The following is a 17,864-nucleotide window of genomic DNA, read 5'->3' as shown; positions in this document are numbered from 1 at the left end:
TTTTCAACATAACATGCAGAAAACACAGTAATACACAGGTCTCATATGCAATAGGTACTAAAAATTAACAGTGCACACTAAGAAGTAGAAGGAATTTTTAGTACTGTATACCCTGCCTCCAGGGAGCGGGATACAGGGAGACTCACCGCACTTCCATATCCAAGCAAAGATGCTCGAAAGACGCTGAGTGGATTCAGACGCTACTGGTGTACACTGCCGCTCTTGGTAACTGATAACGGACACGGACGCTGAGCGACTCCACGTGCATGCAGACACTAAAGGCCTGCGACTCGGTCTGGGCGGGTTTATATCCAGTGTACACAACCGCAGCGTCTAAGCTGCGACCGAGTACCCTCGTGGTAGCGTCTGAGCCGGAAGTGAGGTCATTCAGTTCATGAAACGAGAGACCCGCGGGAACTGGCCATGAACTCGGAGGAGGGACGGCCAGGAGAGCGTCTGAAACCCCCTGTTGACTTAAACTCCCAGGATCGCGGCCTCACCTAGTCCTGGCGCCTATGATCCCCGGAGCGTAGCGCTGTCACACTCGAGATGTTCGGCGCATCAACACGCTGTTTGTAGTCTCCACCAAATCAGCGTAGCTGTGTCCTGACCCCTCTAGTAAGAGGAAGTCCATATACTCACTGTCTCCCCATGCTCCGGCCACAGCCTGGTAACGTCTGCTGGACCTGCTAGAACATCCGACACAGACGCCCGTCGAGACAGCACTGTACCGCGAAGGTAAGCGTTGTTGCGACCCGGTGGGGAGTTGTTGGAGCGACTCTTTCTAATACACGTTTAAGACGCTGTTAAGAGAAGTCGCTCAAACCAAAACAGTAAGTCTATAAAAATAAAGTAATGAAAACTTTAGGCTGCTTTCACAGCAGCCCTGTGACCATGCGGCTTCCTGCCGCACCAAGCAAAAAACTGATCTGACCGAGTCAGTGGGCGGGACTATATAGTGGAGGCCCCAATGCATCCTGGGAGGCCAGAAAGCTCGTGACCGTGTTGGTGCCATTTTCGCTGTCGCTCGACAATATCCCAATGTTATCCTGTGGATAATCCTGTGGACCCAGCCAGAGAAATAGGGATAGCAATACAGTATGTGTGAGATACAAGGAGTATAGACCACACAGCAGCTATTGGCACACACACAGTCACATGTACAATGCAGAAATTATTACAAACAACAATAAAACTGCACTGGACTAGCAATACTAAGTAACTGTACTACTAAGTAAAGCTATGTATGAATATAGATATAACAATGAACAGTAAAGACTTGATGAATATCACAGAATACTTGTACTAAATATCCCTGTATCTTAACTAACACTGTCTAAATGACATGTAGAATACTTAAGTGTTCTGTAAATGCACAGCGCTGATGATGCAGGCGGCTTTACAGAGGAGGCATTGCCCAGCAGTCCCAGAGTCAGCGCATCTGTGTGTGTAATGGCGTCCAAACGCTGACAGGGAGTGAGGGAGAGAGAGATGCAGCTCCGGGGCGGGAACATTTGCTGTAAATGGCGCTTGTGGCTGGGGGAGGGGCTACAGGTCAGAGCCTTATCCCCTTGCTGGACTTCACCGCCGGGTACTGTGTGCCTATGTTAAACGGATTATATCTTAATCCGACCTCTGCCTGTGCCCTGGTGGTCTAGTGGAGTCCCTGTACGGCCACAGTGTCCACGCCAGCGCGCTGTCCGCCTCCCATAGACCGCACCGGATTGCGATTTCAGCGGTTCCCGCCTGGGGGACCCTCTTACCTCCTCCCTAGATGTGCGGCCATGCGATCCAGGAGAGCGGCGGCAAGTGTGTGTGCCCTTGAAGTGACCGGAGCCCTCCGCTGTAAGTACACAGCATACAGGGCGCGGGAGTATACAGCGCCACTGGGGAAGGTGAGGGAGCTGCAGCACGATGTGTCAGTATGACATATAGTACTCCTAAGTGCATGTGCTGCAGCTAGGGAAGCCAATCCCGGGCCATTTTTTCAATCCCGGGTATCGGGATTGAAAAATGGCCAATCCCGGGATTCCCGGGATTGGCTTTTAGTTATGTGGCCGCCCCCTCAACCCACCCAACCCGCCCGCCCGCCCGCCCCGCACACATTACTCACCATATACCGGGGGCGGGTGGGTGGGGAACAACCTCTAATATCTCCTGGCAGCTCCCTGCAGCAGCTGACTGTGCAGCGTGACCTCTCTACGCTGGGGAGCCGGAAGAAGGAAGCCGGGCAGCGTCTGAGCATCCTGTGGACTCTCAACGCTGATCCCTCAATCCCCGGGATTGGAGCTTCCAATCCCAGGATTGAATCCCGGCCATTTTTGCCCCTAAATCCCACCGATCCCAATCCCGGGATTGGCCACCATAGCTGCGGCCCTTGAAGTCTTTTTTTCTTCAATAAAAGCTTTTTCCCCTGTTGGCTGCCTGCACTGAGGAGGCAACGCTATGCATCCTGGGAACAGTCAAAGCTTTTAGCCTGTTGGTGCCTCGGATCAAGATCCAACTCTACACCCAGATGTAATTCCCTGTGGAATCACAGTGTACCCCACTGCAGAAAGTACAAGGTACATAAACATAGTTGTATCAGCAGAAGGCACTGTTGATTTGGTGCTGTCAAAAATGGTTTAAGTAAGAGAAGGAAAAGCACATGAGGGGAGGGGCAGACAGTGAGCGTGGAACAGAGGGTTAGGATGAGATTTGGCTGGGTTTGGGGAAGAAGTGGGTCTTGAGAGCCCGTTTGAAGATTTGTAGAGATGTGGAGAGTCTGAGGTGGAGAGGTAGAAAATTCCAGAGAAAAAGAGCAGCACGTGTAAAAATAAGAATTTACTTACCGATAATTCTATTTCTCGGAGTCCGTAGAGGATGCTGGGGTTCCTGAAAGGACCATGGGGAATAGCGACTCCGCAGGAGACAGGGCACAAAAAGTAAAGCTTTACGATCAGGTGGTGTGTACTGGCTCCTCCCCCTATGACCCTCCTCCAAGCCTCAGTTAGGTACTGTGCCCGGACGAGCGTACACAATAAGGAAGGATTTATGAATCCCGGGTAAGACTCATACCAGCCACACCAATCACACCGTACAACCTGTGATCTAAACCCAGTTAACAGTATGATAACAGCGGAGCCTCTGAAAAGATGGCTCACAACAATAATAACCCGATTTTTGTAACTATGTACAAGTAATGCAGATAATCCGCACTTGGGATGGGCGCCCAGCATCCACTACGGACTCCGAGAAATAGAATTATCGGTAAGTAAATTCTTATTTTCTCTATCGTCCTAGTGGATGCTGGGGTTCCTGAAAGGACCATGGGGATTATACCAAAGCTCCCAAACGGGCGGGAGAGTGCGGATGACTCTGCAGCACCGAATGAGAGAACTCCAGGTCCTCCTTAGCCAGGGTATCAAATTTGTAGAATTTTACAAACGTGTTCTCCCCCGACCACGTAGCCGCTCGGCAGAGTTGTAATGCCGAGACCCCTCGGGCAGCCGCCCAAGAAGAACCCACCTTCCTTGTGGAGTGGGCTTTTACCGATTTTGGCTGTGGCAGGCCTGCCACAGAATGTGCAAGCTGAATCGTACTACAAATCCAGCGAGCAATAGTCTGCTTAGACGCAGGAGCGCCCAACTTGTTGGGAGCATATAGTATAAACAGCGAGTCAGATTTCCTGACTCCAGCTGTCCTTGAAATGTATATTTTTAAAGCTCTGTCAACGTCCAACAACTTGGAGTCCTCCAAGTCGCTTGTAGCCGCAGGCACTACAATAGGTTGGTTCAGATGAAATGCTGACACCACCTTAGGGAGAAAATGCGGACGAGTCCGCAGTTCTGCCCTGTCCGAATGGAAAATCAGATATGGGCTTTTGTAAGATAAAGCTGCCAGTTCTGACACTCTCCTGGCCGAAGCCAGGGCTAGTAGCATGGTCACTTTCCATGTGAGATACTTCAAATCCACAGTTTTTAGTGGTTCAAACCAATGAGATTTGAGAAAGTCCAAAACAACATTGAGATCCCACGGTGCCACTGGAGGCACCACAGGGGGCTGTATATGCAGCACTCCCTTAACAAAAGTCTGGACTTCAGGAACTGAAGCCAATTCTTTTTGGAAGAAAATCGACAGGGCCGAAATTTGAACCTTAATAGATCCCAATTTGAGACCCATAGACAATCCTGATTGCAGGAAATGTAGGAATCGACCCAGTTGAAATTCCTCCGTCGGAGCACTCCGATCCTCGCACCACGCAACATATTTTCGCCAAATGCGGTGATAATGTTGCGCGGTTACTTCCTTCCTTGCTTTAATCAAAGTAGGAATGACTTCTTCCGGCATGCCTTTTTCCTTTAGGATCCGGCGTTCAACCGCCATGCCGTCAAACGCAGCCGCGGTAAGTCTTGAAACAGACAGGGACCCTGCTGAAGCAAGTCCCTTCTCAGAGGTAGAGGCCACGGATCTTCCGTGATCATCTCTTGAAGTTCCGGGTACCAAGTCCTTCTTGGCCAATCCGGAACCACTAGTATCGTTCTTACGCCTCTTTGCCGTATAATTCTCAATACTTTTGGTATGAGAGGCAGAGGAGGAAACACATACACCGACTGGTACACCCAAGGCGTTACCAGCGCGTCCACAGCTATTGCCTGCGGATCTCTTGACCTGGCGCAATACCTGTCCAGTTTTTTGTTGAGGCGAGACGCCATCATGTCCACCATTGGTCTTTCCCAACGGGTTACCAGCATGTGGAAAACTTCTGGATGAAGTCCCCACTCTCCCGGGTGAAGGTCGTGTCTGCTGAGGAAGTCTGCTTCCCAGTTGTCCACTCCCGGGATGAACACTGCTGACAGTGCTATCACATGATTCTCTGCCCAGCGAAGAATCCTTGCAGCTTCTGCCATTGCACTCCTGCTTCTTGTGCCGCCCTGTCTGTTCACATGGGCGACTGCCGTGATGTTGTCCGACTGGATCAACACCGGTTTTCCTTGAAGCAGAGGTTCTGCCTGGCTTAGAGCATTGTAGATTACTCTTAGTTCCAGAATGTTTATGTGAAGAGATGTTTCCAGGCTCGACCACACGCCCTGGAAGTTTCTTCCTTGTGTGACTGCTCCCCAGCCTCTCAGGCTGGCGTCCGTGGTCACCAGGATCCAATCCTGTATGCCGAATCTGCGGCCCTCCAATAGATGAGCACTCTGCAACCACCACAGAAGAGATACCCTTGTCCTTGGAGACAGGGTTATCCGCTGGTGCATCTGAAGATGCGACCCTGACCATTTGTCCAACAGATCCCTCTGGAAAATTCTTGCGTGGAATCTGCCGAATGGAATTGCTTCGTAAGAAGCCACCATTTTTCCCAGGACTCTTGTGCATTGATGTACAGACACCTTTCCTGGTTTTAGGAGGTTCCTGACAAGCTCGGATAACTCCTTGGCTTTTTCCTCCGGGAGAAAAACCTTTTTCTGAACCGTGTCCAGAATCATCCCTAGGAACAGCAGACGTGTTGTCGGAATTAACTGGGATTTTGGAATATTCAGAATCCACCCGTGCTGTTTTAGCACTTCTTGAGACAGTGCTAATCCCATCTCTAGCTGTTCTCTGGACCTTGCCCTTATTAGGAGATCGTCCAAGTATGGGATAATTAATACGCCTTTTCTTCGAAGAAGAATCATCATCTCGGCCATTACCTTGGTAAAGACCCGAGGTGCCGTGGACAATCCGAACGGCAGCGTCTGAAACTGATAGTGACAGTTCTGTACGACGAACCTGAGGTACCCCTGGTGTGAGGGGTAAATTGGAACGTGGAGATACGCATCCTTGATGTCCAAGGATACCATAAAGTCCCCTTCTTCCAGGTTCGCTATCACTGCTCTGAGTGACTCCATCTTGAACTTGAACTTCTTTATGTACAGGTTCAAGGATTTCAGATTTAGAATAGGTCTTACCGAGCCATCTGGCTTCGGTACCACAAATAGAGTGGAATAATACCCCTTTCCTTGTTGTAAAAGGGGTACCTTGACTATCACCTGCTGAGAGTACAGCTTGTGAATGGCTTCCAAGACCGTCACCCTGTCGGAGGGGGACGTTGGTAAAGCAGACTTCAGGAAACGGCGAGGTGGATCCGTCTCTAGTTCCAACCTGTACCCCTGAGATATTATCTGCAGGATCCAGGGATCTACCTGCGAGTGAGCCCACTGCGCGCTGAAATTCTTGAGACGACCCCCCACCGCCCCCGAGTCCGCTTGAGAAGCCCCAGCGTCATGCTGAGGCTTTTGTAGAAGCGGGGGAGGGCTTCTGTTCCTGGGAAGGAGCTGGCTGTTGCTGTCTCTTCCCCCTTCCTCTGCCTCGTGGCAGATATGAATATCCCTTTGCTCTCTTGTTTTTAAAGGAACGAAAGGGCTGCGGTTGAAAAGTCGGTGTCTTTTTCTGTTGGGGAGTGACTTGAGGTAAAAAGGTGGATTTCCCGGCTGTAGCCGTGGCCACCAAATCCGATAGACCGACACCAAATAACTCCTCCCCTTTATACGGCAATACTTCCATATGCCGTTTTGAGTCCGCATCGCCTGACCACTGTCGCGTCCATAAACTTCTTCTGGCCGAAATGGACATAGCACTTACCCGTGATGCCAGTGTGCAGATATCCCTCTGTGCATCACGCATATAAAGAAATGCATCCTTTATTTGCTCTAAAGACAGTAAAACATTGTCCCTATCCAGGGTATCAATATTTTCAATCAGGGACTCTGACCAAGCTACCCCAGCACTGCACATCCAGGCTGTCGCTATAGCTGGTCGTAGTATAACACCTGTATGTGTGTATATACTTTTTTGGATATTTTCCATCCTCCTATCTGCTGGATCTTTAAGTGCGGCCGTCTCAGGAGAGGGTAACGCCACTTGTTTTGATAAGCGTGTGAGCGCCTTGTCCACCCTAGGAGGTGTTTCCCAGCGCGCCCTAACCTCTGGCGGGAAAGGGTATAAAGCCAATAACTTCTTTGAAATTAGCATTTTTTTTATCGGGGGCAACCCACGCTTCATCACACACCTCATTTAATTAATCTGATTCAGGAAAAACTATAGGTAGTTTTTTCACACCCCACATGATACCCTGTTTTGTGGTACCTGTAGTATCAGCAATATGTAACGCCTCCTTCATTGCCAAAATCATATAACGTGTGGCCCTACTAGAAAATACGGTTGATTCGTCACCGTCGCCACTGGAATCAGTGCCTGTGTCTGGGTCTGTGTCGACCGACTGAGGCAAAGGGCGTTTTACAGCCCCTGACGGTGTTTGAGGCGCCTGGACAGGCACTAATTGATTGTCCGGCCGTCTCATGTCGTCAAACGACTGCTTTAGCGTGTTGACACTATCCCGTAATTCCATAAATAAAGGCATTCATTCTGGTGTCGACCCCCTAGGAGGTGACATCCCCATATTTGGCAATTGCTCCGCCTCCACACCAATATCGTCCTCATACATGTCGACACACACGTACCGACACACAGCAGACACACAGGGAATGCTCTTAACGAAGACAGGACCCCACTAGCCCTTTGGGGAGACAGAGGGAGAGTTTGCCAGCACACACCAAAAGCGCTATATATGACAGGGATAGCCTTATAATAAGTGCTCCCTGTATAGCTGCTTTAATAATATAGTTTTGCCACAATTTTGCCCCCCCCTCTCTTGTTTTACCCTGTTTCTGTAGTGCAGTGCAGGGGAGAGCCTGGGAGCCTTCCTGACCAGCGGAGCTGTGTGAGGAAAATGGCGCTGTGTGCTGAGGAGATAGGCCCCGCCCCTTTTTCGGTGGGCTCGTCTCCCGCTCTTTAGTGGATTCTGGCAGGGGTTAAATATCTCCATATAGCCCCCGGAGGCTATATGTGAGGTATTTTTAGCCAAAAAAGGTTTTCATTTGCCTCCCAGGGCGCCCCCCTCCCAGCGCCCTGCACCCTCAGTGACTGCCGTGTGAAGTGTGCTGAGGGGAAAATGGCGCACAGCTGCAGTGCTGTGCGCTACCTTAAGAAGACTGAGGAGTCTTCTGCCGCCGATTCTGGACCTCTTCTCGTTTCAGCATCTGCAAGGGGGCCGGCGGCGAGGCTCCGGTGACCATCCAGGCTGTACCTGTGATCGTCCCTCTGGAGCTAATGTCCAGTAGCCAAGAAGCCAATCCATCCTGCACGCAGGTGAGTTCACTTCTTCTCCCCTAAGTCCCTCGTTGCAGTGATCCTGTTGCCAGCAGGACTCACTGTAAAATAAAAAACCTAAGCTAAACTTTTCTAAGCAGCTCTTTAGGAGAGCCACCTAGATTGCACCCTTCTCGGCCGGGCACAAAAATCTAACTGAGGCTTGGAGGAGGGTCATAGGGGGAGGAGCCAGTACACACCACCTGATCGTAAAGCTTTACTTTTTGTGCCCTGTCTCCAGCGGAGTCGCTATTCCCCATGGTCCTTTCAGGAACCCCAGCATCCACTAGGACGATAGAGAAATCTTGGATGTAGGAGTGGGAGGAAGTAATCAGTAGGCAGGAGAGGCTGTATGCATTAGCGGAGCAAAGAGGACGGGTGGGAGTGTAAAGGGAGATAAGGTCAATGGGAGAGGAGTGTGAGAAGCTTGAATTGGATTCTGAAGGGGAAGGGAAGGGAAGTCAGTGAAGGGCTTGTAGGAGAGGGGAGGTGGATGTAGTGTGTTTGGTGATGAAGATGAGTCGGGCTGCAGCACTGAGGATATATTGGAGTGGACAGAGGCATTTGTCAGGGATGCCAGATAGGAAGAGATTACAGTAGTCTAGCCTGGATTTGACTAGTGAATGGTTAAGGGTCTTAGCAGCATCCTGGGTGAGAAAGGGTCTGATCCTTGAAATATTTTTGAGATGAAAATGACAGGTTTGTGAGAGGTGATGGATGTGTGGTTTGAAGGAGAGCGAGGATTTGAGGATTACTACAAGACAGCGCACTTGAGGGCTAGATGAGACAGTAGTGCCAACAATAGATAATTACATTGTAGGAGGGGAGGTTGTGCGGGAGTGTAGGAAGATGATCAGCTCAGTCTTAGGTTAAGTTTTAAGAAAGTACTGGGACATCCAAGAAGAGATAGCAGAGAGACAGTTGGAGATATGAGTGAGGAGAGCGGGGGAGAGGTCCGGGGAGGAAAGGGAGATATGAGTGTCATCAGCATAGAGATGATATTGGAAGTCAAAAGAGCCAATGAGTTCACCCAAAAGAGGACGTATAGATGGAGAATAGGAGAGGACCAAGAACAGAACCTTGAGGGACACCTACAGTTAGTGGAAGTGGGGGGATACAGAGAAGGAACGGTCAGAGAGGTAGGCAGACCAATTCAAACTTCTAACAATCACTTACAAAGTACTCACCCATTTCACTCCCATTTACATCTCAGACCTTATTTGCCTTTACACTCTTGCCCGTCCTCTTCACTCCATAATACATGCCGCCTCTCATGCCTCCTGATTACTTCCTCCCACTCCTACCTGCAAGATTTTGCAGTTGCTGCTACCTATTGCTGGAATTCTCTCTCTCTCCCAGTCAGACTATCCACAAAACTTCAGATTACCTCTCAAGACCCACTTCTTCATCAAACCCAGCCAAATCTCATTCTAACCCTCTGTTCCAAGCTCACTGTCTACAAAATCTGTGTCACCCTTGTCTGTCTGCCCCTCCCCTTTAGAATGTAAGCTCTCACAAGCACGTCCCCCTCCCCTCATGTGCTTTTACTTCTCTTACTTAGACTATTTTCTACTCCATATGCCCTACAACGGCACCTAACCTCAGTTTCTGCCACCCTGATGCTTATTTCAGTGTCAGGTCCGCTGCAATGTTTAAATACCATGTACTTATCCTACATTGTATTTTACTGTAAGTCACTGTTTTTCTTGCTTTGCTCATTTGTTTATGTACTTTGTTAGGTGCTGCAGAATCCTTGTGGCGCCATATAATGATATAAATAATAAAAATAAGCCAATAATTTTTACTGAAATAAAGCCTACACTTGCATTGGACATCAGCTATATGAGAAATGAACCTTACAGATGTCTCTTAATGTATCCTGTAGTGTAGAATATACTGTTGAAACAGCTCTAGTTCAGTTTATTTCAACGATATCTGAATGGAAAATATATTTGCACATGCAAGCACAATTAGCCATAAACGGAAAGTGCTGTAAGCAGGGGCGGATCCAGAACAAAATTACAGGGGGGGGCACCCTGACAGTGGTGGTCACCCTCGGCACACATGCTCCTGGAAGAGTGGGCATGGCCTCACAACAAGGGCATGGCCTAAAAGGGAATGCTATATCCACATGACAGGGTGATGCCTTGGAGAGGCAGAGGGTGATGGGAAAAGATAGTGGGAGAAGAAGAGCCAGTGGGTGACAGGGAGAGGAAGTGGGTGATACCATGTGGAGGCAGTAAGTGACGTAGAGGAAAACATGGAGAGGCAGTGTGTGACAGGGAGAGGATGACAGGAGAAAGTGGGAGATGGCGAGAGTGAGTGGGAGACAGTGGGTGACAGAGAAATATGATGGGGAGAAGCAGTGGGTGACAGAGAGCAGAGGGTGATGTCTTGGAGAGGCAGAGGATAACAGCAGAGAGGGTGATAGGTAAATAGAGACGCAGGGTAGAGGATGAGGCAGTGGGTGACACGGAGAGGGAGAGAGAGACACAGACATGGAGAGAGAGACAGCGAGTCTGTTTGGTAAACTTTAGAAGACATTAGACAGTGGTCCTGGTTTGCACGGCCACTCAGAGTTGTTACCCAGACTATGCTTGATCTGCTGAAGGTGGAAAGAAATAGGGAGATCCTAGTAGACAGTGGCCTGAGTAGTGAGGTCATAGCAGGGACCTGATTTTTGACTATCACATTTATGAACAGGTCGCTTTTACATAGAGCTTAACATCTATTTACCTAAACAGTAGAGGAACCGGTTTCCACTTTGCATCAGCAACCAGCACTGTGATAAATGTTTAACTTTAAGCATTCATAGCGGGAAACAGAGACAAACATGGGGCGGGGTGCATTACAAGGAAAATGTGTCCAAAAGAAAAAAACTGTTTTCGAGCTTTGGCCGCATTTACCATATGTAATAAGCCCTGGATGCTCCGTGCAGACATATAGGGGGGCAGAGAGAGACTGGGAGGGAGGGAGGAGAGAGAGAGAGAGAGAGAGAGAGAGAGAGAGAGAGAGAGAGAGAGAGAGAGAGAGAGAGAGAGAGAGAGAAAGAAAGAGGGGGAGAGAGAGATAAGAGGAGGGAGACAATGAGAGAGACAGAGAGACAGGCAGGGAGAGAGAGAGAGAGAGACATGGAGAGGGAAAGAGAGACAGGCAGGGAGATTAAAGAGAAACATGGAGAGGGAGGGAGAGACAGCGAGAAATAGATAGAGTTAATGTGAGTGTGCAAGGGAGCGGTGTCCCTATTCCCCAATGGCAGCGAGTCCTTCTGTGTGTCCCCGCTCTCCACTGTAAAGACGGGAGTTCTCGGGCTAGACTGCCCATGCTGGTGCTGCAGTTCCTAGAGCTGGATTAAGGAGGAGACACAGGATGTCAGTAACCCGGGTTTCCTTTTTTCAGCAAGCCGCCAGCCGGAGCACAGCACACCGCTGTACTATCCTAACTTGTGTGTGTCTGTTACACACCAGCATGATCCCATGGTCTCCTATTACCAAAGCTGCGCCAGACTTCCAGGTCTCACTTCAAAGAGGTGGTCTTATTAGTGTAGTTGCAGTGGAATAAAATGAAAATTCTCATAAACAACAAGGGGGACACGTTTTACTACATAGTTTTACTACACTTACCAACTGGATTATATTAGACACACTTAGCCAGTTCGCTGGTTTAATACAATCTCCACCTTCAACCAAGCCTTCATAGCCCTTCAGTGAAAAGAAAAGAGAGAAAAAAATATATATCTATTACACCTATGGAACAAAGAAATATATTAATGAAGTAGTGACTTCCAAAATAAGCCTTCAATCCTTTGCCAAAAAGCATGTGTAAAAAAAGGTTCCACCTTACATATATATATATATATATATATATATATATATATATATATATATATCCTACTTAAAATCTCATGCTCAAACATAAGATAATAAGGCAAAACCAAGCTGTTTTTGTCTGAAAACAAACTGCACGAAGAGCTTTAAATCTAACGACTATCTTGCCAAATCGTGTCAGGACCAGCAAATCGGAGCCTATTACATTTTAGGCCTATGGGGGGTTTAAAAGGTTTGTTAACAAACCAAAAAAGTTAGCAATTGGGCAAAACCATGTTGCACTGAGGTGGGGCAGATGTAACGTGCAGAGATAATAGGATTTTAATTACCTACCTGTAAATACTTTTCTCGTAATCTGTAGGGGACAATGGGAATCTGTTTAGTACCATGAGGTATAGAAGTGTCCACTAGGAGCAATGGGCACTATGGAAGTTTGATTAGGTGTGCTGGCTCCTCTATGCTCCTCCTACCAGACTCAGGCTAGGAAACTGTGCCCGAGGAGATGGACATACTTTGAGAGAAGGATATAGAAAAAGGAAAGTGGTGAGATTTCGAACCAGCACAATGATAACAAGAGGAAGGTCATGCTAACCAAAACTTGTAAACAGTAACAGCAGCAGCTGAACCAAACAACATTACTTAACCAAGTAATAGTGCAGGAAGAACAAACCAACGTGCGGACGCCCAGTATCCCCTACGGACTACGAGAAAAGGATTTACTGGTGGGTAATTAAAATCCTATTTTCTCTTACATCCTAGTGGATACTGGGAATCCATTTAGTACCATGGGGAAATACCAAAGCTCCCAAACCGGGTGGGAGAGTGCTGAGGTTCAAACTGATTGACCAAACTGATGGTCCTCAGGGGCAAAAGTATCAAGTTTATAAAAAAAAAAAACTTAGCAAACAAGTTCGAACAAGACCAAGTAGCTGCTCGGCAGAGCTGTAAAGCGGAGACACCCCGGGCAGCCGCCCAAGAAGAACTCACCGATCTAGTAGGGTGGGCCTGTACAGATTTAGGAACTGGCAAGCCTGCCATGGAATAAGCATGCTGGATAGTGAGCCTGATCAAGCGCGCAATGGACTGCTTTGAAGCAGGACACCCAATTTTATTGGGATCATAGAGAACGAACAGCGAGTCCGATTTCCTGTGACGAGCTGTTCTCTTTTCATACACCTTCAAAGTCCTCACAACATCCAAAGACTTTGAAGTAGCAGAGGTGTCCATAACAACCGGAACCACAATAGGATGGTTTATATGAAACGCTGACACCACTTTAGGAAGAAATTGCTGAAGAGTCCTGAGTTCTGCTTTGTCCTCATTGAAAATTAGGTAGGGGATCTTATAAGACAATGCCCCCAACGCCGATGCACATCTTGCTGAAACCAAGGCCAACAGTGTGACGGTCTTCCATGTAAGGAACTTTACGTCTACCTCCTGTAACGGTTCAAACCATTCCGATTGGAGGAACTGCAGCACCAAATTGAGATCCCAAGGTGCCGTGGGAAGCACAAAGGGAGGTTGGATGTGCAGAACACCTTTTAAGAATGGGTGGACCTCAGTGAGCGAAGCAAATTGTTTCTGAAAGAGAATAGACAAGGCCAAAATCTGGACTTTTATGGACCCTAGACATAGGCCCACTTCCACTCCCAACTGCAGAAAAAGCAGGAAACGTCCTAGATGGAAATCTACCGCAGACAATTGTCTGCTCTCACACCGAGAGACATATTTCTTCCAGATACGGTGGTAATGTTTACACGTTACCTCCCTCCTGGCTAGAATCAGACGTTCAACTTCCATGCCGTTAAACGTAGCCGCGGTAAGTCTTGATAGACGAACGGGCCATTTTGCAGAAGCTCATCGCGTGGCAGCGGCCACGGATCTTCAAGCAACATCTTGAGAAGATCCGCATACCAGACCCTTCGTGGCCAGTGCGGAGCAACAAGGATTGCTTGAACCTTTTCCCTATTTATTTTTTTTAGAATTCTTGGGATCAGAGGAAGTGGAGGAAACCCGTACACCAGCTGGTAGACCCACGGAGTTGTCAGAGCATCTACCACCACTGCTTGTGGGTCTCTCGATCTGGAACAATACCACTTCTGCTTCTTGTTGCGTTAAGAGGCCATCAAGTCGATTTGTGGATATCCCCACCGACGTGTCAACCACAGGAACACCTCCAGGTGAAGGCCCCATTTCCCTGGGTGCAGGTCGTGTCTGCTGAGGAAGTCTGGTTCCCAGTTGTCTACTCCCGGAATGAAGACCACCGACAAAGCCACAGCGTGTTTTTCCGCCCAGAGGAGAATTCTTGACACCTCGGACATTGCTGCTCTGCTTTTCGTTCTGCTCTGTCGGTTTATGTACGTCACTGCCGTCACATTGTCTGACTGGTACCTGAACAGCCTTATTCAAAAGAAGAAAAGTGGCTCGTCGAAGAGCGTTGTAGATAGCCCTGAGTTCCAGGATGTTTATTGGAAGAATGACCTTCTGACTTGACCATCTTCCCTGAAACTGCACCCCCTGGGTGACTGCGCCTCAACCTCTGAGGCTTGCGTCTGTGGTTAGCAGAATCCAATTCTGAATTCAGAACCTCCGACCCTTGACTAGGTGATAAAGTTTGTAGCCACTAAAGGAGGGAGGTCCTGGCTTTTGGCGACAGACGAATCCTCTGATGCATGTGAAGATGCGATCCGGACCATTTGTCCAACAGATCCAGCTGGAAGGGCCTTGTATGAAACCTTCCATACTGAATCAATTTGTAAGAGGCCACCATTTTCCCCAGAAGGCATAAGCAGAGATGCACCAAGATCCGGGTTGGCTTCAGGACAGCCCGAACCATCGACTGGATTATCATTGATTTTTCCAAGGGAAGGAATACTTTTCTGAGACTCTGTGTCCAGTATCATTTCCCAGGAAAGGAAGCCTCTGTGTTGGTTCTAGGTGATTTTGGCAGGTTCTTAATCCACCAGTGATCCAGGAGTAGTCTAGTTGAAAGGCCAATGTTCTCCCATTAACTGTTCTCTGGACGGTGCATTTATCAGAAGATCGTCCAGGTACGGAATTATGTTCACTCCCTGTTTGCAGAGTAGAAACATCATCTCTGCCATGGCTTTGGTAATCACCCTCGGTGCCGTGGAGATACCAAATGGCAGGGCCTGGAACTGGTAGTGACAGTTCTGCAGTGCAAACTGTAGACAAGCCTGATGAGGCGGCCAGATCGGAATATGAAGGTACGCACCCTTGATATCTAGAAACACTAGGAATTCCCCCTCCTCCAGACCTGAGATCACCGCTGTCAGAGACTCCATCTTGAATTTGAACACTCGTAAGTACGGGTTCAATGATTTGAGGTTCAGAATCGGTCTTACCGAACCGTCCAGTTTCAGTACTACAAACAAGCTGGAATAGTAACCCTTGTTTTGTAGACAAGGTGGAACTGGAACAATGACCTGGGTCTGTAACAGTATTTGAAAGGAGTCCTGTAGGGCTATTCTTGTCTCTTGTGAAACTGGTAAGCCTGATTTGAAGAATCTGTGAAGTGGGAGCTCCTAGATCTCCAGTCTGTAGCCCTGGGATATAAGGTCTATGACCCAGGGATCCTTCCACGATCTTGTCCAGATGTGACTGAAGAAGTTTAGCCAGGCATCCACTCGACAGTCTTCAAGGCATTGCGGTCCACCGTCATGCGGAAGGTTTTGAGGAAACAGAGCCTGAACTCTGTTCCTGTGAACAGGCAGTAGCTGGTTTCCATGGTTTACCTCTAGCGGCGGTAGAGAAAACTCTGGCCTTACCCCTAAACTTGGCCGTCCGAAAGGACAGTAAGTTGAATCCTGAATAGGCCTTCCTAGCTGGGGGAGCTGCAGAAGGTAGGTATGTGGACTTACTCGTAGTAGCTTTGGAGATCCATTTGTCTATTTCATCTCCAAATAAGGCCTCGCCTGTGAAAGGTAGGCCTTCTACGCCTTTCCAGGAGTCTGCATCCGCAGTCCACTGGTGTAGCCATGGACCCCTGCGTGCAGACACTGCCATAGCTGTAGCGCGTGCATTAAACAAGCCTGGTTTAATGCACGTGCAAGCCTATGTAGCATGTGCATTAAACAAGGCTTCTTCCATAAAGTTTGCAGAGTTCTGTATATGTTGCAGGAGTAAAATAATCTCCCCTTGAAGCAAGGTATCTAACCCCTCAATTAGGTTACCTGACCATTTATCAATGGCTTGCGTAATCCACCCACATGCTATAGTGGGTCTCTGGGCCACCCCCACAGCTGTGTACAAAGATTTGAGCGTAGTCTCAATTTTGCGGTCAGCCGTGTCTTTTGGGGAGGCTGCACCCGGGACAGGCAATACAATTTTCCATGAGAGCCTGGAGACTGATGCATCCACTACCGGTGGATTCTCCCATTTTTCCTATCCTCAGGAGGAAAAAGGAAAATATTAAAACAACCATTTAGGGATTTAATTTTTCTCATGTGGATTAACCCACGGTTCTTCAAACAGGGTATTTAGTTCCTTTGACACAGGAAAAGTGGCTGAGGATTTCTTCTTTATATTAAAATAAGATTACTCACTCTCCTCTGTCACCTTATCAGGGATATTCAGAACTTCTCTGATAGCTTCTATGAGAGCCTATATTCCCTGAGTACCCTCCCTCACCTCTGAGTCCACCTCACCCTCTTCCATTTCTGAACCCTCATCATCAGAGTCAGACTGCAGGATAGGTGCCAAAGTTCTTTTTTGCGGACAAATGGCAGGGGACGGAGACGCTGGTTTCGGTACTGAGTCCTTTTTCATAAACTCAGTCATAGACTAAGTATTGCATCTCTTTCTCATTCCGAGATAACATAGCAGAAATGGAGGAAATCATTCCCCTAATGGAGTCTAGCCATGCTGGTTAAGCACCACTGGCCTGGAGAGGGATACTACACTGAGTACACACTAGTGAACCCCCTGGAGAAGATGAACACTGTGCTTTATATGAAATACACACTTTGCCTGATATACAGTACTGTAACCGTAAACACACACAGGAAAAGGTTAAAAGCACAATTAACACACAAAGAGCCCTTCCAGGGAGACACAGAGAGATTATGGAACCAGCACACTGCGCCCTAATCGCTAATGCCAAGCTTAGCCAGGTCACAGACTAAGTATTTAAGATTAGGGACTTAGTACACTAATAATCGCTCCTCCCTGCTATGACCCCCTGGTACCGCTGAGGTAATCTGGAGTCTCTCTCTCCTGTCAGTCAGGGTCTGTGTCAGTCGCAGTAGGGAAAATGACACGTGAGCTGCTGATCTGTTCATAGTAAAGCCCCGCCCCTTCAATGGCGCGCGGTCTTCCCACTCTTCTTTATACTGGCTGTATGTGTCTATATGCGTAAAATGGAGACAGACTCCTTTTATGGCTTCGTTGCCAGTCTGGGTACTGTGTCCGCTGCTCAGCGTCTGTGTCCGCACACAGTCGGGAGACGCAGTCCGCCCCGTTTAGAAGCCATGCGTCTCCGTACCATCATGCCGCCATAATGGACGGTGACCCGCCAACTGGGATGCCGGCTTAGTACTCACCACTTTTCTGGCTCTGTTAGGAGTGGCTGCATGCTGCGGGAATGTACGCTCGCCATGGTGGGGCTTGTGAATAGTTCCCTCAGAGCTAGCCTCCTGTCAGCGGGACCATTAACCCTGAGAGAGGTTGGGCCGTTACCCTCCCTAAGTCCCATGAAGCAGGCAGGCTGGTGCCATCCAGTCCTGTCTGAAAATAACAAACTTAATAAATGCAGAAAACTATGGTAGCAGTGGCATAGAGGGAGGAGCCAGACATGGTTTTGTCCAATTGCTTACTTTTTTGGTTTGCTAACAAACTTGAATAAGTCCC

The 17,864-nt window shown here is 48.4% G+C and overlaps 1 protein-coding gene across 1 annotated transcript in view; it reads right to left on the bottom strand.

The window, feature by feature from the left end:
* The window catches only part of PFKL (phosphofructokinase, liver type), an 800,878-nt gene that overhangs the window by 633,026 nt on the left and 149,988 nt on the right, over positions 1-17,864 (bottom strand). The window contains exon 3 of the mRNA XM_063934129.1: positions 11,793-11,870. Within this exon, the coding sequence (XP_063790199.1) occupies positions 11,793-11,870 (78 nt within the window). The remainder of the gene's footprint in view (positions 1-11,792; positions 11,871-17,864) is intronic.

This window comes from Pseudophryne corroboree, chromosome 7, assembly GCF_028390025.1.
Source record: "Pseudophryne corroboree isolate aPseCor3 chromosome 7, aPseCor3.hap2, whole genome shotgun sequence".
In the NCBI taxonomy this organism is placed as follows: Eukaryota; Metazoa; Chordata; class Amphibia; order Anura; family Myobatrachidae; genus Pseudophryne; species Pseudophryne corroboree.
The sequence above is the reverse complement of the archived record's forward strand: the minus strand, read 5'-3'. Positions and strand labels throughout refer to the sequence as shown.